Source organism: Labrus bergylta, chromosome 22 (genome assembly GCF_963930695.1).
Source record: "Labrus bergylta chromosome 22, fLabBer1.1, whole genome shotgun sequence".
Classification (NCBI taxonomy): Eukaryota; Metazoa; Chordata; class Actinopteri; order Labriformes; family Labridae; genus Labrus; species Labrus bergylta.
In genome coordinates, this window is record NC_089216.1 from 21,708,389 (window position 1) to 21,733,028 (window position 24,640).

The following is a 24,640-nucleotide window of genomic DNA, read 5'->3' on the forward strand; positions in this document are numbered from 1 at the left end:
AAAAAAACCTTTCTAGGTTGAACTAAATATCTTAGATCCAAACAGATAATTGTTTAAAGAACATGGAATCAGATTTAATTAAATCACCATCAAAAAACACCACATTTCATCAGAAGTTATTTGACCCTAACCCTAAACAGAAAGATTGAGAGAACGTTTGTGTTTAGATTTGACCTCTTCTTGTTTTGGTCTGTTGAAAATAAAGACTGTCATCTTGATAAAGTTCATAGAAATGGAGTCAAGCTGACGTTGATCTTTTCATCGTTTTATTATAGAGATATTTATAATATGTACAGAAAAACAACATGATCAAAGTGAGAGAAAGGTGATCTCACCTGAAAGTCTGCATTTTTAAAAACATCAAGTGTGCAAATGACATGAACCCCCCCCCCAACCCGCCCCAACCCGCCCCAACCCACCCCAGAAAAAAAGCCAACAACAACAAAAGACAACCCCCCAACCAAAAATAAAACTTAAAGGCCAAAGTCAAATGTGGTTTTCCAGCAGAAAAAGAACCCGATCCAAGCCCCTTGCTCTGTCAGTCCCCCCCCCCCCCCCCCGGCTGACAGAGCAAGGGGCACATGGCAGTGCCATCCCCCGTCAGGCCTCCCCCAAACCCTCCTCGGATGAGACAGTAAATTATCTTTAAAAAAACTTTAAAATCAACCAAAATATCAACATTTAAACATACAAAATTCCAGTTCTTAAACTGTAAAACATTCAGATTGTGTGTGTGTGTGTGTGTGTGTGTGTGTGTGTGTGTGTGGGGGGGGGGGGGGGAGTGCTGATGGGTAATGGGGTTGAGGGCTGATGAGTGATGGGGATGAGATCTGATGGGGGATGAGGGGGTGAGAAATAACTGTTAAGACAGGTCCTCTAACAGCAGCCCCCCCCTGACTGCCTGACAGGGGTGCTCTCTATTTTCAGTTTGGGTTTGTCCCCCCCCGCTGTGGCCCCAGGGCCCATCCTCTTCTTGATCTCTGCCGCCATCGTCATGAACGCCTGCTCCACATTCGTGGCATTTTTAGCGCTCGTCTCCAAGAACGGGATGGACAGAGAGTCTGCAAACTCCTGCACACGACCAGGGCATCATATTCAAATGTTATTAATTGTACAAGTGAAAGCAGGTCAATATAAATCATCCAATCAGATATGTGATATTTCCTAAACATTCACATATTATTTATGTTTATATTAGGACTACACACACACACACACACACACACACACACACACACACACACACACACACACACACACACACACACACACACACACACACACACACACACACACACACACACACACACACACACACACACACACACACACACACACACACACACACACACACACACACACACACACACACACACACACACACACACACACACACACACTATTTGAAAGTAGCCTCTTCATCAAGCAGCACGTTTAATAATGAAGTCTACACTCAGTTTAAAACGTTCCCTACCCTAACATTATCAAAATCTACTGTTTTAAAATGTACTGAATTACATTCCTCAATAACAAAGAAGATGAATTATAACAGATCATTACTTTAGCCATGGTGTAGTCGACCACCTTTTTGGTCGTGAGGTCACACTTGTTTCCCACCAGCAGTTTGTTGACATTCTCACTGGCGTAACGATCGATCTCCTGCAGCCACTGCTTCACATTATTATAGGACTCCTGCACATGAGAACATGAGAACATGAACCACCAGGACATGAGAACATCAGGACAAGAGAACATGAGGACATCACAACATCTGGACAAGAGAACATGAGAACATCAGGACAAGAGAACATGAGAACATCAGGACAAGAGAACATGAGAACATCAGGACATGAGAACATGAACCATCAGGACATGGGAACATCAGGACATGAGAACATGAACCATCAGGACATGAGAATATGAGGACATGAACCATCAGGACATGGGAACATCAGGACAAGAGAACATGAGGACATCAGGACATGAGAACATCAGGACATGAGAACATCAGGACATGAACCATCAGGACACTTATTATTTGTTTGTTTACTTAACATGGACATACAGTAACATTGGTGCTGTAACATTTAACCATGCACAAGTTCCAGATGCACTGCTCTTAGTGTTTATAGCAAAATACTAATTTGCAACACCTCTCCACGGGAGGCTTTTTAGAGACAACAGAGATAAAGATAGATAGATAGATAGATAGATAGATAGATAGATAGATAGATAGATACTTTATTGATCCCGAGGGAAATTCAAAGCATCTAGTAGCAGGTTACAAGACGTACATGACATGAAACATTTGTTACAAATTAAGCCGCAAAACTGACGCCCCCCTCCCATACATATATATATTAACCCGATTTAAAGAATACCCCTAAATGAAACAAACTTAAACTGTGCAATTAAAAATAAGAAATGTACATAACCTGTGCAGGGATAAAAAAATGCGTAATTTAAAGCAAGAACCTATAAACAGTTGAGGAAAAAAATCTGTAATTAGACCTGAATATAAAAAAATTAAAAAGTGTTGACCTTCTGAAATTGTGTTGTTTATATATGTACAGCAATGTTTAAAAAAGCAGATAGTGCAGAGTTATCAAAAACAGACATTAAATAAGAGGCAGTGCAAACATTAAATTAAAGGTGCTATCTAAGTAATTGAGGTGATCATTAAAGTGTCCAACTAGAGGCTGACTCATGGGACAGCTGTGCAGATGGGAAATGGAAAAAAGAAGATTTAGTCCAAGTGTGTGCTTTCCCCTGCCATAACCGTGAGGTGTTGTACAGACGTATGGCCAGGGGGACCAAAGAGTTCTTAAGTCTGTCTGTGGAACAGGATTGTGACAGCAGTCTGCCACTGAACACACTCCTCTGCCTGGTGAAGGTGCTGTGCAGAGGGTGGTGGGTGTTGTCCATGATGGAGAGCATTCTGTTCAGGGTCCTCTCTGCCACTGTCACTAGAGAGTCCAGCTCTGCGCCCACCACAGAGCCAGCCTTCCTCACAGAGAGACCACAGTACGTCAGACTGAAGGACTGCACATCTGACACTGTGGTCAGCAGCATCGGAGCACCACAGGGGACCGTGCTCTCTCCTGTCTTGTTCACCCTGTATACCTCTGACTTCCAGTATAACACGGAGCTCTGCCACATGCAGAAATACTCGGATGACACTGTGATAGTTGGTTGTGTCAGGGATGGACAGGAGGAGGAGTATAGTAGCCTGGTAGGGGACTTTGTGACGTGGTGCAGTTCAAACCATCTGCAGCTGAACACCTCCAAGACCAAGGAGATGGTGGTGGACTTCCGAAGGAACAAGCCACATCTACAACCTGTTTCCATTGGGGGGGTCGACGTGGAGGTGGTCAAGACTTACGGGTACCTGGGGCTGCAGTTGGACGACAGGCTGGACTGGTCATCAAACATGGACACTATCTGCAGGTAGTCCGTGATCCATCTCACCAGGTGCGAGTCCACCCTCATCTTGGTCAGCTTGTCTCTCAGTAGGAGGGGTGGATGGTATTAAAGGTGCTTGAGAAATCAAAGAACATGATTCTCATCACGCTGCTCCCTTTGTCCAGATGATCTGGACAGCCCTGTGTAGAAGATAGAGGATGGCATCGTCCACGCCTACCTTCGCCTGGTAAGTAAACTGCAGTGGGTCCTGGGCATGGTTGACCTGGGGTCTGAGGAGATGGAGCAGCAGCCGCTCAAAGGTCTTCATGACGTGGGATGTCAGTGCAATTGGCCTGAAGTCGCCTGGCTCACTGGGTTTTTTTTTCTTGGGGACCAGGGTGAGGCACGAAGTCTTCCAGAGCACAGGGACCTTCCCAAGCCGCAAGCTCATGTTGAAGACATGCTGAAGCGGCTGCCCAGTTTGGCAGAACAAGCCTTAAGCATCCTTGGACACACCCCGTCCGGGCCTGCTGCCTTCCTGGGACGGAGTCTTTTCAGCTCTCTGCTCACCTGCTCCTTGGTAATGGTGGGAGGGAGGGGAGTTGAATTGTCCGTGGAAAGGGAGGGGGTTAAAGGGGGTGAACAGTCCCCGAGTGTGGAGGGAGGGGGAGGTGTTGTCATTGTCCTGGTGGCAGTATGGGTGGTGTTGTCGTCAGGGGAGGTGGGGGTGCGAAGAGAGGTGCTGGGGGGGCAGACACTAGCTGCAGTGGCCTGGCAGTCAAACAGGTTGAGCTGGTTTGCTCTCACAGGGTCCCCATCTTCTGTGTTGTTACCTTTATTCTTGCAGCCTGTGATGGTTTTCATGCCCTCCCAGACCTCTCGTGTTGTTGTTCTGCAGCTTCTTCTCCACCTTCCTTCTGTACTCCTCCTTTGCCTCTCTGAGCCGGACCTTGAGTTCCCCCTGGACGCGCTTCAGCTCTGCCTGGTCTCCTTCCTTGAATGCCCTCTTCTTCCTGTTAAGGATGTCTTTGACATTACTGGTAATCCAGGGCTTGTTGTTCAGGAAGCAGCACACAGGTTTTGTGGGAACTACAACATCCATACAGAAGTTCATGTAGTCAGTTGTGCAGTGTGTGACCCCCTCAATGTCCTCACCGTGTGGCTCTTGCAGGGTGCTCCAGTCAGTCGACTCAAAACAGTCTCTTAGTGTCTCCACTGCCTCAGGAGACCACTTTCTGAAGGTGCATGTGGTTACTGGGTGTCTCTGAATCTGTGGCTTGTACTGTGGATTAAGAAGGACCAGGTTGTGATCAGACTTCCCCAGTGGTGGTAGAGGGATGGCAGTGTAAGCTTCTTTCACATTTGCATACAGCAGGTCTATTGTCCTGTTCTTCATGGAAGGACAGCTTACAAACTGGTGAAAGTCCGGTAGTGTTGAGTCTGATGGTTAAAGTCCCCAGAGATGGCAATGAATGCATCAGGGTGTTGTGTCTGTAGTCTCGTGATGGTAGAGTGGATGACGTCACACGTGGTCTCAGCGTGCGCTCGCGGAGGGATGTAAACACAAACAACAATGGAGTGGGAGAACTCCCTGGGCATGTAGTATGGTCGGAGACCTACCGCCAGCAGCTCAATGTCCTTGCTGCACGTTGCCTCCTTCACAGTAACATGTCCCTGGTGGCACCATTTGGTGTTAATAAACAGCGCAAGCCCCTCTCCTTTCCGTTTGCCACTGCGTTTAGTGTCTCTGTCCGCTCTCACTGGTGTGAAGCCCGGTAGATCCATGTTAGCGTCGGGGGTCTTTTGTGTAAGCCAGGTTTCTGAGAAGCACATTAAACTGCACTCTCTAAATGTCCGGTCGTTCCTCACAAGGGCAGCCAGCTCATCTGTCTTGTTGGTTAGACAGTTAACGTTCCCCATAACTATCGACGGAACACAGGGCTTGTACTTCCACCGCTTAGCCTAGCTTTTACCTTGGCTCTGGCTCTGCATCCTCTGTACTTCCGTCTCAGCTCCTCAGGTATGGGGTGAACGATGCCGGCTTGTCCCATTGTTCGGAGTGAGAGCAGCTTCTCCCTTGAATAACCAAGTTTACCGCTGCTATATTCCTGAAAAGAAGTAAGAGTATCCATAGGATATACAATGTTCTACACCGTAAGTGTATTAAAAAAAGAAAGGTTAGCAAAAATACCGATAAAATATTTAAAACGACAGGGACGGAGCTACTGGATATGCGGCCACTTGCGTCGGCGCCGGAAGTCGTTTTAGTCCCTATAGCTATAGCTATAAAAACATAGCCTAGCTTATAAAGTACATGATACAGATAAAAAGGGTAAAAAGAAAACAGTTCAGTTATAAATACAGCAAAAGTGGCCTCTAACAGAAAGGCTTGTCATAAATGTCAAATAGTGTAACCGGTTACACCATTTGACATTTCCACTTCAACTCAAATTTGACAGGCATTATCATTGAGACCTATGTAAGCCCATTTCCTGGTGTGAACATTTCAAATCAAATTTTCGAAGTGAATACAAATTTTTATAATTATCATAAATTGTTAATGTTTTTCTGAGGTCATACCATTTGACATACCTGACCACGCCCTTAAAATGTCAAATTATCTCATGTTTAAAAGAGAGTTGCTAAACATGGCGTGCAGCAGTTAGGACCATCAGGGGTTCTTCTTTGTGATATCACTTCTTGTCACATGATATAATGAATATATTAACAAAATGGCTCCTTCAATGGTGGTTACACCATGTTGACAATTTGGTACTTGACGGGGTGACACGATTTCCCTAAAATAATTATAATAATAAGAACAATGATGTTCCACTACTTTTATTTACTATTGAACAGTTCTATTGTAAGATTATGCCAGGCTAGTTCATAGGGTGTTATATGAAAATTGAACCTTTTTAAATCAAGTTTAATTCTTTGGTACGAAGTTTCAACGGTTACACCACTTTGACATTTTGGCCTAAATACCCCAAATATTCTCTAAAAATGTATAATAAATATACATTTTAGACTAGGTCCTCAAAACAAAGGATGAAAGCATGTCATCTGTGCATTTATTTTTAGATTTTAAGCCTTTAAAAGTTAACTAAACCTTATGGACACAAAAAAATGAGTCATCATGAGTCAAACCACTGCGAAGCCTGATCAGAGAATTGAAATTTAGAAAGTTTGGATAGCAACACATTGTGGTTAACAGTGTTGAAGGCTTTTTTCAAGTCTAGGAAAACTGCTCCCACAACATGTCCCTTAACCAGAAAGAATTTTATTTTCTCAATAAGGTAACAGTTTGCAGTCTCAGTAGAATGTTTGGGTCTAAACCCGAATTGTTGTTGATGCAGCAAGTGGTTTGTCTCAAGATGTAGTATGAGTTGCTCTGCTACAACTTTTTCTAATATCTTGGACACAACTGGGAGAATGGCAATGGGTCTATAATTACATGTCAAGTCTGGCTTAAGTAATTGAGTTCTATGATATTTTATCAGTTCACCATCCAAATCATGAATATCCCTAGTCTTTGAGTTGTTCAGGTTATTCATGATCTTACTGACTTTTTCGAAAGTTACTTCTTTGATGTAAAATCCATTTTGAGTTTTCTGACTGAGTGTGTCTGGTCTTAACTCGACAGATTTTAAGTTTTTGGATAGTTCCTAAACTGATTCTATAAAGAAAGCATTAAACTCACTTTCAACTGATGCGTTGTCTGAAATAAATTTGTTGTTTATCGTTAAACCCTTAATTCTATGATGTTTTGAGGCATTGGAGTTGGTTAAAGTGTTAATGTGCTTCCACAGTGCAGAGCTATTTCCTATGGACTCTTCAATAAGCTTTGAAAAATAATTCATTTTAGCCCTGCGTTCAGCTACAACTTTGTTTCTTAAGCCAGTATAAATTAAATGATCAGTGTTAGTTTTAGAGATAAGACATTTTTTAAGGGCAAAGTCACGTCTTTTCATTAATTGCCAAAGGTCTTGACTAAACCATGGGAGCGAGTTTCTTCTTGGTCTGCTCTGCCATGTTTTAGTGTGTTTGTCAATTAATCCAGTGATAGCTGTTGTAAAATTATCACAGCATTTGTCCACGTTGTGTGTTTCTGTTACTGTGGACCAGTCCATTTGCATCAAGTCCCATTCAAATTCTGCCCTTTTCTGTTTTGGAATGCCTGATTAATGGATTTAGTGTCCTTTTTTATATAATGAACCATTCTTTTCTTAGTCAGCTTCCTAACCACTAGTGTCAAATTATGATCTGATAGGCCTGTGACCAGATTGTAAATTCTAGTTATTCTTTCTGTCTTGTTTGTGAAAACAAGGTCAATTAGAGTTTTACTTGTCTTCGTTATTCTAGTAGGTTTATCTATTATTTGGTTATAATTACATTTTTTAGCCAGTGCTTTCAGTTTTCGTTCAGCAACTTTATCCATCCAGTTTATATTGTAGTCCCCAAGCAAAATTGATTCAGAGGAGCAATTCGATATTCGATATTATGAGCAGTTTTTTCAGTTCATCATAAAAACTTGCATCATGTGAAGGCGGGTTATACAAAACAATTACATTAAAATTCATTTTTGGTGAGAGAGTAATATTCACCCCCAGGCATTCAAGATTACAGTCGAGCTGTATTTCTGTACATCTAAAATTATCTTGAATGTATATCAGAACCCCCCCTCCTCTCCCCGATAATCTGTCTTTCCTAAAGCAAGTGTATCCTGGAATGTTTACGAGGTTGGATGGTATGTCACTTCGAAGCCAGCTCTCAGTGAGACATAAAAAGTCCAAGTTTGAGTCCACAAGCAGGTTCTGTATTTGGTCTATTTTGGGCAGTAAGCTTCTAATATTAAGGTGACCACCAAAAATACCTTTAGGTTTACATACACTGTCCCAGACCACCTTAGCATGATTCACAGTTTGAAAACACAGATGCTGATGTTGTTTTATCACGGTGCAGTTCAATTGAGTTCCATTATGGACTCTAGCAGATCTCAGAGCAGTTTGTGACAGCGTTGTGACAGCGTTGTGACAGCGTTGGTCCAGCGTAAACAAGAAGTGAGTTTGTCTTATCAGCAGACACGGTGGCCTCTCACCCTCTGTCTCTGTCTCTGTGTCTGTGTTTACAGGTGTTAGAACTCACCCCGTGCCCATCTGTATTGATCCGCGCGCTGGACCGCTCCGCGTTGGCCACTGCGCCACACGTCATAGTTACTGGCATCCCCCCTCAGAGCCGAACCCTGCGTCCGAACATCCCCGGAGCAAGGCTGTCAGGAGCCGAATCCTCAGCCCCCCCGAGGCCAGTGTTAGCAGGTGTATTTATGTTGTTGCTCATAGAGGGCGGTTTGAGAAGTGAATTCACAATAGATACGATCGAAATTTCCCCCGCTGGATCAGCTACCAGGGGTGAGAAAGGCTCCACTGGAAAGGCAGGTGTATTATCCAAAGTGCTAGTCAGCTGTAGAGTTGGGCCTGGATTTAAGTGCACATCTCTGGCAAGTAGAAGAAGAGTAAACAAACTCTGAGCAGCTCTCCAGCCCGCGTCTGGTGGCTGTGTGGCTCGCCCCGAACTCGCTGCTGCATGTCAGCCGCCGTGGTGGAAAAGGGAGGCGATAGCCATTTGGCCATGACCAGAAAAATTAATCCGTGGTTTGATGGATAATAATCCCATTGGATCTATGATGCAACTTCGGGCTTTGAGGCTGAGTTTTGCGATCAGGTCTTCCGCATGGTCACAGGTGTACACCAGAGGAAGCAGCAACAGTAGGCCACAGAGCAGGTACGTGTAAACTTTACCGCCTTTGTGTTTATACACGCTGGGTTGTTTTGGAGGAGGCTTAGAATTATTGCTTAGCTGATAGAGATGCTTGATCAGTTGGTAAATTAAAGGAGGAAAGAAGAAAGTCAGGAAGGCTAAGGTTAGGAGATGAGTGGAGCCTATCACACCGCTCACTCCTGTCGCCATCTTCCTGATCCGCACTTCTGAGAACATGAACTATCAGAACATGAGGACATAAACCATCAGGACATGAGAACATGAACCATCAGGACATGAAACATCAAGGCATGAGAACATGAACCATCAGGAAATGAGAACATGAACCATCAGGACATGAACCATCAGGGCATGAGAACATGAACCATCAGGACATGAGAACATGAGAACATCAGGACATGAGAACATGAACCATCAGGACATGAGAACATCAGGACATGAAACATCAGGACATGAGGATATAAGACCATCAGGACATTAAGACATGAGAACATCAGGACATGAACCATCAGGACATGAGAAAATGAGAACATAAGTACATGAGGACATGAACCACCAGGACATGAGAACATGAACCATCAGGACATGAGGACATCAGAACATCAGGACATGAGCACATCAGAACATCAGGACATGAGCACATCAGAACATCAGGACATGAGGACATGAACCATCAGGACATGAGGACATGAACCATCAGGACATGAGAACATGGGGACATGAGAACATTAGGACATGAGGACATAAACCATCAGGACATGAACCATCAGGACAACAGGACATGAGGACATGAACCATCAGGACATGAGCACATGGGGACATGAGAACATCAGGACATGAGGACATGAACCATCAGGACATGAGAACAAGAACCATTAGGACATGAGAACATGAACCATCAGGACATGAGAACATGAGAACATCAGGACATGAACAATCAGGACATGAGAACATGAGGACATGAACCATCAGGACATGAGAACAACAGGACCTGAGGACATGAACCATCAAGACATGAGAACATGAGAACCATCAGGACATTAGAATATGAACCATCAAGACATAAGAACATGAAGCATCAGGACATGAACACATGAGGACATGAACACATGAGAAGGTGTAGAAAAGGATCAGTTGAGTTGTATTCCTTTAAGTTCATCCTTATTCTCAGCAGAAAGTTTGACTGATGGCAGACTCACCTGGTCTGTGACATCATAAACCACGATGATGCCGTGAGCTCCTCGATAATAACTTGAGGTGATGGTTCGAAACCTCTCCTGACCAGCAGTGTCCCACTGACAGAAAACAGGTAAGAAATCAATGATTTGAAAAAGGGTGTCTGAAGCAGTTTGATCCAGGAGAGGGCACTTTCAGTATTACTTTGCTTACACTCAATTTCCATTTATGAAGCTTTATTGGCATGAATTAACGATACTTGCCAAAGCGTCAACACAATTTAAAACAATAACAACAGTGATCAATGATGAAGCATTAGTAACAATTACATACAACAACAAATAAACAGGAGGGGGGAAAAGTGTGTGTGTTTGTGTGCAACCCAGGTTAATTAAGTTCAATTTGATATTAGCCCTCTATATTTTTTCTTTGAGAGGGGAGTGACCTCAGTGAACCTCCATAATTTATGATTAATTGGTTTTCATTTTATTTTGTATTTATTTATTTCCCTATTTTATTTTCCTTAACATTCCATAATCTCACCTGAACGCCGCTAAAATCTATCAACCAATTAGAGCTCATCCCACTTATCATAAACATCCGGTTCACAAGGTCACTTCCCCTCCCTCATCTCATCGCATGTTGCAGAGACAGAATTGTTTGGTTGCCCAAGACGGGACAACGAATGTATGATTTACACAGCGGTGAGTTGTATATTGTGTATAATGTTAGATGAGTGATAAATGTCGTTGGTTGTTTTCTCCTGTGGGAATCGCGGGAGAAATTTTTATGCCGAATCCCCTTGGGAAAACCCCTAATTTAAGCCACGGCCGTGTACGGGGCCTTGTCAATGAAAAACTTGGCATGTATTTCTTTTTTATTGATTACACCGCAGGATTTCAAAAGGTAATCCCATGGTTAATCCCAGTTTGTAGAAATATAAATAGATGATTGATTAATTCCATCCAATTGGATATAGCCTAAATTTAAAGGTATATTTATGTTGTGTGAAGTTTAAGTAATGGGTTTTTCAATGAGATCCGATAATGAATATTTCAATGAATGCACAATGAATTGAATCACTGTTCATGACTTTTTGTTTTATATAGGTCAGGTTTTTTGTGTATTAAACTTACACCGTGGAGATGGCGAGCTAAAACCTACAAGTTCTACCCTGCTACAAGTGTAGGATTTAAAAAGACATTCAAACACGGAATGAAAGACATTGACATTTTTTTTTTGTTTTTTGATGGACCCAAGAAGAGTTTTTTGATTAAGAGGATATTTATGTTGGTTGTTTGAACTTATTGTTTGTTATATTGGAAGTATGTTTTATGTGAAATACAATAATTATTATTTAAATTTACCTGTGTTTGGATTTAAATTAATTAATTAATTTAAATTTGACTTACAATTTAAAAAAAATTAGCCCACATGCTACGTGTGTGTGTGTGTGTGTGTGTGTGTGTGTGTGTGTGTGTGTGGGTTGGGGTCCGTACTCACAATCTGAAGCTTGATGGTCTTTCCGTCCAGCTCAATGGTGCGGATCTTGAAGTCGACTCCGATGGTGCTGATGTAGCTCTCTGTGTAAGTGTCGTCCTGCAGGGAACATCAGGGAGGACATTTACAGAGAGAACATGTCAGAAGAACATTTACAGAGAGAACATGTCAGAGGAACATTTACAGAGAGAATGTGTGTAAGAAGAACATTTACAGAGAAAACGTGTCAGAGGAACATTTACAGAGAGAACGTGTCAGAGGAACATTTACAGAGAGAACATGTCAGGGGAACATGTGTCAGGGGAACATTTACAGAGAGAATGTGTCAGAGGAACATTTACAGGGAGATCGGTGTAAGGGAACATTTACAGAGAGAATGTGTGTCAGAGGAACATTTACAGAGAGAACGTGTCAGAGGAACATATACAGAGAGAACATGTCAGGGGAATTTTTACAGAGAGAACGTGTCAGAGGAACATTCAGAGAGAGAACATGTCAGAGGAACATTTACAGAGAGAATGTGTCAGAGGAACCGACCATACGTTCTCATCAGAATATATAACAGTCATCTTGTTTTAGAGGACAGTGTGTGGCCGTGCAAAGACCCATTGTCTTTTAATTGACCTGCCCTAATGTTCTCAGTAGAACCCTCACATATAGTCATAATTCAACATGTTACTCACTGCAAAGCGTAGCAGCAGACAGGACTTTCCCACTCCAGAGTCTCCGATGAGCAGGAGCTTGAACAGATAATCACTGAGGGAGAACAATCAGAAGATGGAACGTTTAGAACATAACTGTTTGATAGACTCATGAAATATATTTGTATCCCCGTCTATCAGTGCTCTCACTTGGTAAAAGATAACATTGGTTAGTTGAACACAGAACGTGCACAAAGCTGAAGAGGGTCAGATCTCTAGTCAGGTATCAGCCGATATTAGCATATCAGCATCGGCTCATTTTACCTCCGATACGTGCCGATATTCAACAATTCTACAATTCACTTAACAGACACTTTTATCCAAAGCGACGTACATCAGAGAGTAAGTACAACACAAGCAAGGATCTAGAAAAAAGGGAACAATGTCAGTAAGAGCAAACGATCAGCTTTGAGTCCGATTGGACACACAGGTGCTGACAGGAAGTGACCAGAGGCAAAGCACAACATTGAGGGCAGTTCTTGAGAGCTCTAATCAGTATAGAAACCATCTTTTAAGTCGTCATTATCAAACAAAAACCATCGTACCCAGGGACTCTGGGTCGATACAACGACGTTTCTTCAACCCGAGTTTATTTTTTTGATTTCATGCAAGTAAAATTTACTTTTTCAATGCACTGTCGTTATTCTGGTCGACCAGGACGCGTCACAGGTATGGAGAGAGGGTACAGTGTGTTTAGCGTTCACACGTCACTGGTAGGGAAGGGGAGGTTACGGTAACCATGGTAAGACGTTTAACATCGTTTCCGGTCTCACAGTGTCCCTTGGCGTCAGTTAAAATCGCTACTCTTTAACGTTACATTTAACGTCATAAACATCACACTCTTGCTGTCTCGTGCCACAGCCGACACGTTGAGGCACGCGCGGGGAGTCAGCTGACGGTGAGTCGGGCTCGTGCGCTCCACTCCCTGTTAGCTTTAGCATCACTGACCCAGTATTAGCATTAAATAGTATGATACTCACTACTCAGGATTCATGTTTCTCTCGATGGTTCTCCGGTCAGGATGACGCACTTTGAAGACGTATCACCGTCTCCGTTAACACCCGCTGCTCGTGCCGGTGTTTTTATTTCTTATTTTCTTCACATAAGTTGGAATAAACCGGACATTTTTCCGTTTTTCTCCCGTTATTCTTTTCATTAGCTTCCACACCTCTGTGTCCGCTGTTGGAGACAGCGTCAACTGCTCACTGCGCAGCTGCGGAAGTGACGTCAAGGGGCGTGTCACGATTCAGTGTAGAACTACATCAGGCTGGGAATTGTTGTTCACTATTGAAAAATAAATAAATAATAATAATAAATTAAGAGCGATGTACTTTAAACAAATCAGTCCTTCCAGTCTTGTCTTTTTTCATTTTCATATTTTATTTTTGTAAACAAACTTTTACGTGAACACATCTGAAATCTTACAGTCACAGAAATAAAACTAAAGAGAATTAAAGTCCCCATGAAATCAGCGCTCCTGGATTAAATGTTCATATAAATGTGTTATGTCCCGCCTTCTATCTTGTGATTGGTTCTTTCTTTCAGTTTGAAATACATCATGACAGTTAGATACTCTCACTTTATAAACATCCACACACAGTCCGCCCTGAGTTTTATAACATGTTATTTTATTCATCATTATCATCCTTGATGTACTTCAGGTATCCGTCCTCTACCTCCACATCCTCCTCTCTGACTGCAGCTCCGACAGGTGCACACAGGTAGACATTCCCCCACCTCTCGTCTGTGTGAGGAGCAGCAGCTGCAGCCTCCAGCCCCAGGTTGAGGTAGTTCACCTCCTCACTCGCCTCCAGCTCGGGCAGCTCTGATAGAAACCCTCTCAGAGTCTGAACCAGCTCCTTAAAGTCCGGCCTGATGGTCGCATCTTCATCCCAGCATCTCCTCATCACCTCATACCTGTGTTAGAGGGAGGAGGAGGGAGGAGACAGAGAGAGGGAGAGGGAGGGAGACAGAGGGAGGGAGAGGGAGGGAGGAAGAGGAGGGAGGAGGAAGGAGACAGAGGGAGGGAGAGGGAGGGAGGAAGAGGAGGAAGGAGACAGAGGGAGAGGGAGGGAGGAGGAGGAGGAAGAAGACAGAGGGAGGGTGAGGGAGGGAGGAAGAGGAGGAAGGAGGAAGGAGACAGAGGAAGGGAGAGGGAGGGAGGAAGAGGAGGAAGGAGACAGAGGGAGGGAGAGGGAGGGAGGACGAGGAGGGGTAGGAAGGAGACAGAGGGAGGGAGAGGGAGGAGGGAGGAGACAGAAGGATGGTGAGGGAGGGAGGAAGAGGAGGGGGAGGAAGGAGACAGAGGGAGGGAGAGGGAGGAGGGAGGAGACAGAGGCAGGGGGAGAGGGAGGGAGGAAGAGGAGGGGGAGGAAGGAGACAGGGAGGAAGGGAGGAAGAGAAGGGAGGAGGAAAGAGACAGAGAGATGAAGGGAGGAATAGGAGGGAGGAGGAAATACACAGAGGGAGGAAGGAGACAGAGAGAAAGAGAGGGAGAAGGAAGAGACAGTGAGTTGGAGGAGGAAGGAGACAACGGGAGGAGACAGGTGGAGGAGGAAGAGGAGGGAGGTATGAATAAATATCCTGTGTCAGAGGACTCATGCAGATTAAAAAAATTTAGTGAGAAAGTCTGAAAGTGTCCAGCAGAGGGCAGAGTTATTAGAGCCAGAATAAAATATTAAATATGATAAATGATGAAATATAATAATAAAACAAAGAGCATGATAACTGATCATACTCACAGTCTGTGGTCACACTCCTCAGGTGGTTTCAGTCTGAATCCAGACCGCAGTAGATCCAGCAGCTCGTGGTTATGGACTCCAGGATATGGAGTTCTCCCCCTGGACAAAATCTCCCACATCGTCACCCCGAACGACCACTGAGGAAATGCCATAAAATAAAGTTTCTATTACATGCCACATTTTACAAAGAAAAGATTACAAATCAGACTTCAGGTGTATTATCAGGTGTATAATATTTTATCTCTGTTTTTGAGATGTCCCCGAACTCTTGCTGGCATAGACGGACTCTGACGGATGGTGTGTTTTACAGAGTGTCCCTGAACTCACCATTTGGCTCTTTTGTTGGCATAGACAGACTCTGACGGACGATGTGTTTTACAGTGTCCCTGAACTCACCACATCGCTCTTGCTGGTGTAGATGGACTCTGACAGACTTTCCATTGACATCCATTTGATCGGTACTCTGATGGCCGCTCTCTGACGGTAGTAATTGCTGCTGTAGATTCTCTTTGACAGTCCGAAGTCAGCAACACACACACGCAGGTCATCACCCAGCCTGTGGATCACACACAGACACACACACAGACACACAGACACACACACAGACACACACACACACACACACACACACACACACACACACACAGACACACAAACACACAGACACAAACACACAGACACACACACACACACACACACACACACACACACACACACACACACACACACACGCACACATACACACACACACACACACACACACACACACACACACACACAGGTCTTTATTGATCTGTATGCAGCTGCCCCACTGACAGGAGCAGAGTTTGAATACTAATATCTGCAAACAGTGAAACAGGTTTTTTAATGAACAATGAGTCCTTGATTCCATCTCCCCTCCCCCTCAGAGACCCCCATTGGGTGGACTCACATGCAGTTTCGAGCTGCGAGGTCTCTGTGCAGGAAGCCCTGTGAGCTCAGATAGTCCATCCCTGCAGCGATATCGACCATGAAGCGAAGAAGACTCTGAAGAGGAACAAACTGACGAGACGGAGGAGATTTATTAGAATTTTTAGCAGTGATGTCATTTATTACAGAAAAGATCTGACCTTTGACCTTCAGACAGGATGAACACAGAGAAGTGTGAATTGATTTCTTTACACTGTAATAAAAGACAGAAAAGCAACGACAGGAAGGTACTAATAAAAGTCTGTTTACATATAAGAGTGCAGGAGTTTCTCCTACACATCTGTCTCATGAAATACTTTATATCCCAGCAACCATTGTTCTGTAAGAGTCAGTGTTTCTTTGTTTTTCTTTGTGCGTGTTGTTCAAATAGTTTTTACATGATGTGTGAATAGTACCATTTGGACATTTCCGTAACGTGTAGCGATGAGGAAACTCCGCAGGTCTCCATGTTTCATGAAGGGCAGAATGACCAGAGGGACGGGAAGAAGAGAGTCCTGCTCCCTCTGCACAGCCACCCCTACAGGACAAAACATGTCACGACTTTAAACAGCAACCCCTGCTGGACAACACATGTTATGTCTTAAAACAGCAACCCCTGCAGGACAACACGTGTTATGTCTTAAAACAGCGGCCCCCTGCTGGACAATACATGTAATGTTTTAAAACAGCGGCCCCCTGCTGGACAACACATGTTATAAGTAAGGTCTTTTACCTGCTTTTTGTAACGTAACAATGAGTATGGTCTTTTTACCTGCTCGTTTGTAATGTTTAAAGACAAAGAGTAAGGTATTTTACCTGCTTTTTGTAAAGTGTCTCGAGATAACACTTGTTATGAGTTGACGCTATACAAATAAAAATTGATTGATTGATTGATTGAACGCATGTTATGTCTTAAAACAGTGACCCCTGCTGGACAACACATGTTATGTCTTAAAACAGCGACCCCTGCTGGACAACACATGTTATGTCTTAAGACAGTGTCCCCTGCTGGACAACACAGCATTAAAGAGCGGCCCCCTGCTGGCCTAAAAATGTCAGAGGTCTTCTCACCGAGGAGTCTGACGACATTTTCATGATCAAAGTTTTGCATAATCTCGGCCTCTCTCAGAAACTCATGCAGGTCAGCCAGATTGTGGATCCCCGCTAAACACAAAGAGGAAACATTCATTATTATTATTATTATGATATGATTTCAGTAATAATGAATTAACATGATTAACTAAAGCTTTCTGATGAGATACAGTGGACTGACCTCTCATTGTTTTCACTGCAACCTTCATGTTCACACCTTCACTTGGACTGAAGAGTCCTTCAAAGACTGAACCGAACTCTCCTGAGCAACACAGAGACCGGACGTTTGCATTTTAATTCATTCATTAATGAATGAAAAAGATTAATCAAGTTAATTAAGGAAGCCTAACGATCTAACCTCGGCCCAGCTCTTTGCCAAGAGTGACTTTCTGTCTGTCCACAAGAAATTTCTTCAGCCTGTCGTTGAAACCTTCCAACAGCTCTGCCCCTCCCCCGCCCGCTGCAACACATGATACGTTATGAACCTTTAATGACACAATAATTATTCAATCTTAAATTACTGTAATATTAAAATATGTTTTATACGTTATTTATATTAAACTGACTTTGTGTCGGGGGGGCAGATTCAACCTCTTGAGGACATCGGTAAGAAGTTTCAGCATTCATCGGAAAGAAATGACCATCGTGCTCGGATCTGCAGAGAAAACGTTAAAATATTTTATTAATAAATTCATCAAATAAAATCAAGTTAAAGCTGTAAACAGTCAGTTTATGATTTATCAATAAATATCTACATTCATCACCAGCTGTTTTATAGCTGAGTGTGTGTTTCAATATGATGTATAATAAAATATATGATGGGGTTTTATAAACTATTCTTATATTATAGTTTATATTTATACATATTATGAAATAATATAATCTCAGATATGGGGATCAAATGTTCTGAAAACCTTGAGGAGAAACTGATGTTCATCAAATCAGCAGAAACATAAAGATCCTTCTTACCGATGTTTGTATTTTTTACGTCTTAGCAGAAGCACGATGACGGAGATCCCGGCCATCAGCAGCAGACTGAAGACTAAAAGTCCGACTGTTAACCACGAAGCGAAACGAAGGTTTGACCGTTGAGACGAACCGCTGTCTGAAGAGTTGAAGATCGGAGTCACTAAAACATTGACACCAGGAGCTTTCCCTGAAACACAAAGTATAGATATATAACAACATAGATCTGTGTATAGATATTTAATCCCAACCCTGTTAATAATAGTAATAACATAGATCTATGTTTATAGATACTATCAAACATGTATTCAGTGCATACTTACATCTATGTATAGTAAGGGTTGTGGTGGATGATACTGGCTCCCCCTGCTGGCCTGATACATGGTTCCAGGCTCTCACTGACAGTCTGTGGTCACTGTTTGGATCCAGTCCTGAGATTCTGACGGAAGTTTTGTTAAGAGCGGCCGAGTGCGGCAGGAAAACCACTTCCTGTCCACATGTCCTCCACTGACCTCCAACCTCGACTTCCTCCTCACAGGTGATGTTATACATCACTTCCTGTCTGCCTCCCCAGTCATGAGGAGGGTCCCAGGTCAGCAGCAGCTCGGAGTCACTGTGACGAAGCATCGAAGGGTTGAGAGGAGCAGAAGGAGGCTCTGAGGAAGACAGAAACATGGCCCTGATACCAGCTTGTGATCAAGTCTACATTAAAGATTTATAGATCATAATAATATGTAACCAATATACACAGTTCATATTTAAAGCCCAGCTCTTTTTAAGTACGAGATTTAAACGTTGTTGAATCAATTTGAATTTGAATTTCATGAAAACAAAAAATGACTCAAGGTTGGTAATAATAAAAACTTTGGTCTTCATTACTTTCTACCAGCAGGGGGCCCTAAAGTTCACACTGATCAGTGTTTGATCACAAGGTTGATTTCCTGTTTCCGTGTAATAATTCATTTTTAGAATTAATAATAAATACATTTAATAAATAATAATCAGTAACAAGTTAACTCAGTCAGTGTTTCTTACTGGTGCAGCCAAGGTCAACAGGGTCAGAGGTCAGGCGGCTGAAACCTTGAACACACACACACGTCTCTGATCCCTCTTTGTGTGTCAGGCTGTTTCGGGGACAGACCCTGCATCCTCCACTTTCATTGAGTGGCTTGTAGAAGCCCTGCCCACACACTGGGGAAAAAGAAAATGTGTTTTAAGGGTTAGTTTGGGTTTACATTGTGTCATTACAGTTTTATAGTTCAGTGGGAAATTGTGATTTTCAATCAAATTCTCGTTCTCAAGAACAGAAAGTTTTTTTTGTCACCTTTACAACCAATAAAGCTCAATAATGTTTCTGATCAGAACACTGAAATCCCATGTGTTGAAAAATCCACAAACTGAATTTATAAAACTGAGATTAAAAAAAATGTGAGAGGAAGAGGATGATGGGAAAGAGGAAGTGAAAGTCTTTTTTTTTGTTTTAAAGATGGAAAGAACATGTCATCAATATTATTTCTGTTCCGAACACATGACTCATTCTAAAACTGTGAGCTGTTAAGGAATTAAAGAGGTTGGCTGTGCATTTCATTATGTTAGACTTTAGTGTGATCAGACTCTGGGTAAAATATACCTTTGTTTGAATGTGTTGAAAATTATAGTCATACCTGCACAGGTGTTATTAATGACTTCGTGTCCGGGCTTACAGGTACAGCCCCCGTGTAGAGGACCCCAGACTCCTCCCACAGTACATTCTCTAACAGGGGGAGAAACCTCCACTGCCCCCGTCACACAAGAGCCAATCACTGGACCAGACCCTGACCCCTTCCCTTTAAACCTGACCAGGTGTTCTGTGATGTCAGAGCACTTCTTGTAGTACAGTCTGATGGAAGTAATCAGCAGACATGTTCCTGAGTATGAGAAGCCAATGTGGAAGCCTCTGCAGTTGACTGGACCCAGATTCAGAGCCCTGCTGAGGTTCAGGTGGGTCAGGACTTCCTGTGGATGGACCGTATCAGGGAACGGACTTGAGGTCTGCAGGTCCATGGCTGACCTGCCACTTTTAAACCCTGTGACAGGTGTGTCAGAGTCAAACAGGTGGATACGTAGAGGACTCCGCTGACCTGACGGTTCCTCTTCCTGTGTAAATAAAACATCCATCAGCAGGATGTGAGCGTCTTTACGTTCCATCCACCGACTCAAAACTGTCCTCAAAACGCGTCTTCCACATGCCTGAAGAACCGGAACCTGAGTCTCTGTTTGAACTCTGAGCGCAACCTCGTCCCACTGAAATGAAGAGAGAGACAGAGATCAGACAGGAGCTGCAGCAGTTTACAGATATACACATTCATATATCTGTGTGTTTATTGATCTGTACTTTTATATCTGATTAGACCAAGCAGCTGTCTTTACAAACTGCAAAGATTCAAACTCACCTCTCTGGCAGGTTCAGACTTCCAGCTCAGTGTCGTCTCTTTGTCAGAATGAAAAAGCTCTGAGAAAAAGAGCAAACTTCATAATCAATGATCAATCACCAGTCAACCCAAAGCAGCCAACGAGCATCACTGACACTGCATCATGATGGGAAGTATGCATGTATTGATGTAGGCTCCAGTAGCAGTTTAACTCAGAAAGGTCCTAACTCCTAAGTCGGTTTTAACTAGGGCCAGGGCGGTAACCAGGGTTTAGAAAATAGTGAGGTCGAGACACTGAAGGCCAAATTGTGTTAGCTGGTGACTTTAATGAAGTTGTCTATCCATTTTTGGACAGGAGTTCATGCAGAGCTCTTCTCCTGACTAAGGAGAGGGACACTTTGCATATGTTGAGTAGTGATGTAGGACTAACAGACATATGGAGTTTAACTAATCAACCTATGTGAGACTATACCTTTTTCTCACACTGTCACAAAATGTACTCAAGGATAGACTTTTTTCTAATAAGTTCTTTAACAGATAACGTAGCTAACTGTGTTGTACATGCAATAACTATCTCAGACCACGCACTAGTTGAATAACTTGTTAATGTGAACTTAAATACTGAGAAAAGAGGCACTTAGATCCAATCTTTAAACTCAAAAAATGAAGCTGTTATCTCACTGATTCCTAAATCAGGTAGAGATGCAGTAGATCCTTTCAATTTTAGACCTATTAACTTGCTAAGTCTTGATTGGAAAATCTTGACAAAAATATTGGCCACACGCCTGCAGTTGGTGTTATGGAACATCATCCACCTCAACTTAGTGGGATTTATGAAGAATAGGACCTCAACAGACAATGTTAGACTATTATTACATTTAATGTGGCTGAGTCAATTTGAAAATACACCAATCACGGCTGTTTCTCTAGAAAGCCTTTGATAAGGTGGAATGGCAATTTTAATTTTCCACCTTGTCTCATTTTGGCTTTAACTCCAATTATGAATTGGGTCTAAATGTTGTATAAAGATCCTAAAGCGGCAGTAATGACAAACAGGGTGGTGTCCCCCTTTTTAAGCTGGCCAGAGGTACACGCCAAGGGTGTCCTCTGAGTCCGTTATTGTTAATCATCTTTTTAGACATATTTTCGGTATCTATTAGGGCACACCCTGGTATAAAAGGGGTTAAGGGTGGAGACACAGAGCATAAACTCCTACTTTATGCAGATGATATTTTAGCCGTTGTGTCCGACCCTTTGTCATCCATACCAAATAATCCTTTTAAATGTTTTCAGGTTACACTGTTAAATGGAATAAGTCGGAGTCAATGCCACTTTCTAATTCATGTCTAACATTTATAGTAGAGAAGTTTAACTTCAAGTGGGTTTGAATGGGATTGAAATACCTTGGCATTAAACTTGCTCAGGACACAGGAGACATAGTTATGTTCAATTTTAACCCATTACTCCAAAAAATGAAGCCCAACCTTGATAAGTGGGAGTAAATCAAACTCACATTGTGGGGAAAAGTTAACATAATAAAAATGGTAATTGCACCACAGTTTAATTATATTAGTATGATGTTGCCCGTCAAAATACCATCTAAGATTTTTAAGCAGTATGATGATACTGTAAAGACTTTTCTATGGAGTGGGAAAAGGCCAAGAATTAAACTGAGAAAGTTATGTGCACATAAGGAGAAGGGAAGGATGGGCCTCCCCGACCCAAGATTATACCATTTATTTTTCAGTGCGTCCAAAATAGCATAATATTGGAGTGCAACAGAAGTAAAAATAGCTTGGATGGATATTGAAAATAAGCTTTGCTCACCATTCAAACCTTTAGAGATGTTTTCTCAAAAAGTGTTTAATATCACAAACCCCCTTCTGCACTCAAGAGATGTTTGGAGGTTTAAGCACTATTAATGACTTATTGAGGATGGTGTGTTCCTGTTGTATAATAATCTTATGGAGAGATTTAACCTGGTGGGCAAAGGCAATTTCTGGAAGTATTTGCAGATAAGGACTTGCATTATGTCTAGACAGTACAATGTTACAGACAATGATGTTATGAACTATATGAAACTTCAACCAGAAAAACGTAATGCCTCACAATTGAATAAGATTGTAAACTCTTCTCTGTGCAACTACTCCTTACATGTGATAACCCTCATCCCTGATAGGTTCACCATTTTATTGTATTTTTGATTCGACTTGTCTCTGCTGTGACCAGCATTATTTGTTAAAATTATTATAATTACATTAATGTCTGCTGTATTTCCTTTTCTATATTTTCATAGCCTGCTGATGTAGTTCTTTAAATTCACTGGATCTGTGTACTGACGTCTGCCTCCACGATTTGGGTAAACTAAGGGTTACTGTATCCTTAAAACTGAAGTGTTTTAATGCCATGAACCATGCCTTTGAAAAATTCAATAAAAAATTTGAATAGACGGTGTGTGCGCGTCAAGGGCAGCGAGAAACAGAGACAGTTTATGACTGTTTGTGGCTTTTTAGATTTGGGTGTAAGTATTTTCAAAAATAAAAAGCCATCTATCGCTTCATACATTCGTTGGAGACAGTGTTTTCCTCATAGCTGGTTACAGCCATGGTTATGGGCAGTCTTAATAAAGGATAGCCCTAACCCTTTAGCTTTGTCTTTTTCTTTTTCTCAATTATCTGGAGGTGATGATTTATTTATTTATTATCTTTATGTTTTATTTATTTAAAGTTTTTTATACGGTGAAACATGGACACAAAGGACAAAGCGGAGAATTTTTTTTTACAGGCATACAAATAGTCGATTGGCAAAGCAATGGCCAACCCAAGAACTTGAGAGATCTGTCATGAGAAGACTCAGAATGAAAGCAAAAGAAAAATACACACCCGCATACACACACACACGCTTACAATGCACAGGGATCATACACTACGGCACATACTAGAAGATAATAAGACACAGATGCAATAGTCATAAGTCCATTCGGACGTATACACCAACTTCGTCATTGAGGTGTCACCTTTGTGACACCTTTTAACTTTTTTATTTGTAGAATTAAAAGAAACCAAACTTTTGGATTATTCAGCTAATTGAATAATATTGTTTTTAATAAAAATAAAAATATTAAACATTTCCTTTTATTTTAAAAAACTGTGACTATTTGTTTGTCTGACTGAGTTGACAAAAGTCCTGAGCTGCAGAAAATGTTATTTTAGGAAAAATAAATAACTGCAAGGTTGGCCCGTATTTTAAAACATATTTTCTTACCATAATTATAGTGGAAAAACAATATAAACAGAAAATATAGGGGTTTGTCCCAATTCTCAAGAATGGGTGAAATATATTTAAATCTAATTATAATACATCACTGATACTCACCCTCCTCTGCCTGATGTAGTCTGTCACAGCTCGCTCCACAGACACAAATCCACAGGAGGATTAAAGTATGCATGAATTTATAAACAGCCATGTTCTAGGTTTGGTATGTTTAGAAATTATCATTAATCCATTCAAATTAGTATTAACATCCAGCTTGTCAGTCAGCTCCACAAAGTGAATGACTGATCTGAGTGTTTACGTCTAGTTGTGATTCATCTCAGAGGAATGCCGTCATTAAACTGCTCACATGACTCTTCCTCTTCTGAAGAAACCGCCTACATCTCTAAATCTGCTGAGATCCTTAATTTACTTATCACTGTTCATTTCAACAATACCATGAAATAAAAACTATCAAACAGCAATGGGAGTAATAATAATAAAAGCATTGTGTAATATCATCACCCAAGTTATCTGCACCGCCCCACGCTGTCTGACCACACCTTAGTTTTAAAGGAGGTTAAGGGGAAATGTAATATCCGGAAGCCTGCACGATGTCAGGTTTCCGTTATGCACGGGTAGGATTAGGGTAAGGGTTAGGGAAAGGGGG

The 24,640-nt window shown here is 42.1% G+C and overlaps 2 protein-coding genes across 4 annotated transcripts; both read right to left on the minus strand.

Annotated features, from left to right (window-relative positions):
- Positions 1-244: 244 nt before the first annotated feature.
- rab1ba (zRAB1B, member RAS oncogene family a) lies at positions 245-13,764 on the minus strand. Of its 3 annotated transcripts, none has more exons than XM_065950207.1 (6): positions 13,541-13,764; positions 12,543-12,615; positions 11,863-11,958; positions 10,383-10,478; positions 1,561-1,771; positions 245-1,071 (listed from the first exon to the last, which is right to left on the minus strand). In XM_065950207.1, coding segments are annotated over exons 1-6 (672 nt in total). In that variant the 5' UTR covers positions 13,542-13,764; the 3' UTR covers positions 245-876. The 3 variants fall into 3 exon arrangements, with proteins under 3 accessions (XP_065806279.1, XP_020515910.1, XP_065806280.1); XM_020660254.3 differs by having other exon boundaries at positions 1,561-1,692; positions 13,541-13,763; XM_065950208.1 differs by lacking the exons at positions 10,383-10,478; positions 11,863-11,958; positions 12,543-12,615; positions 13,541-13,764 and adding exons at positions 5,376-5,510; positions 8,551-9,571 and having other exon boundaries at positions 1,561-1,692.
- A 152-nt stretch (positions 13,765-13,916) lies between these two features.
- Positions 13,917-24,322, minus strand: si:ch73-40a2.1 (tyrosine-protein kinase receptor TYRO3). Its single transcript, XM_020660255.3, has 15 exons — positions 24,094-24,322; positions 20,740-20,798; positions 19,972-20,590; positions 19,343-19,498; positions 18,631-18,963; positions 18,311-18,497; positions 17,908-17,996; positions 17,700-17,801; positions 17,523-17,603; positions 17,321-17,413; positions 16,666-16,787; positions 16,233-16,342; positions 15,698-15,857; positions 15,302-15,438; positions 13,917-14,477 (listed from the first exon to the last, which is right to left on the minus strand). Exons 1-15 carry the CDS (start codon positions 24,182-24,184, stop codon positions 14,189-14,191), a joined length of 2,628 nt encoding a protein of 875 aa, XP_020515911.2. The 5' UTR covers positions 24,185-24,322; the 3' UTR covers positions 13,917-14,188.
- Between the last annotated feature and the right edge of the window lie 318 nt (positions 24,323-24,640).

Coding starts and splice junctions, on each gene's coding strand:
- si:ch73-40a2.1 (XM_020660255.3), bottom strand. CDS start 24,184: ATGGCTGTTTATAAATTCATGCATACTTTAATCCTCCTGTGGATTTGT. Junction 19,499..19,971: donor CATTAATAACACCTGTGCAG/GTATGACTATAA, acceptor CTTTTTCCCCAG/TGTGTGGGCAGGGCTTCTAC. Junction 17,802..17,907: donor ATCTGCCCCCCCGACACAAA/GTCAGTTTAATA, acceptor CATGTGTTGCAG/CGGGCGGGGGAGGGGCAGAG.
- rab1ba (XM_065950207.1), bottom strand. Junction 11,959..12,542: donor GTCTGCTGCTACGCTTTGCA/GTGAGTAACATG, acceptor TGTTCCCTGCAG/GACGACACTTACACAGAGAG. Junction 10,479..11,862: donor AGACCATCAAGCTTCAGATT/GTGAGTACGGAC, acceptor GTTTTCTGTCAG/TGGGACACTGCTGGTCAGGA.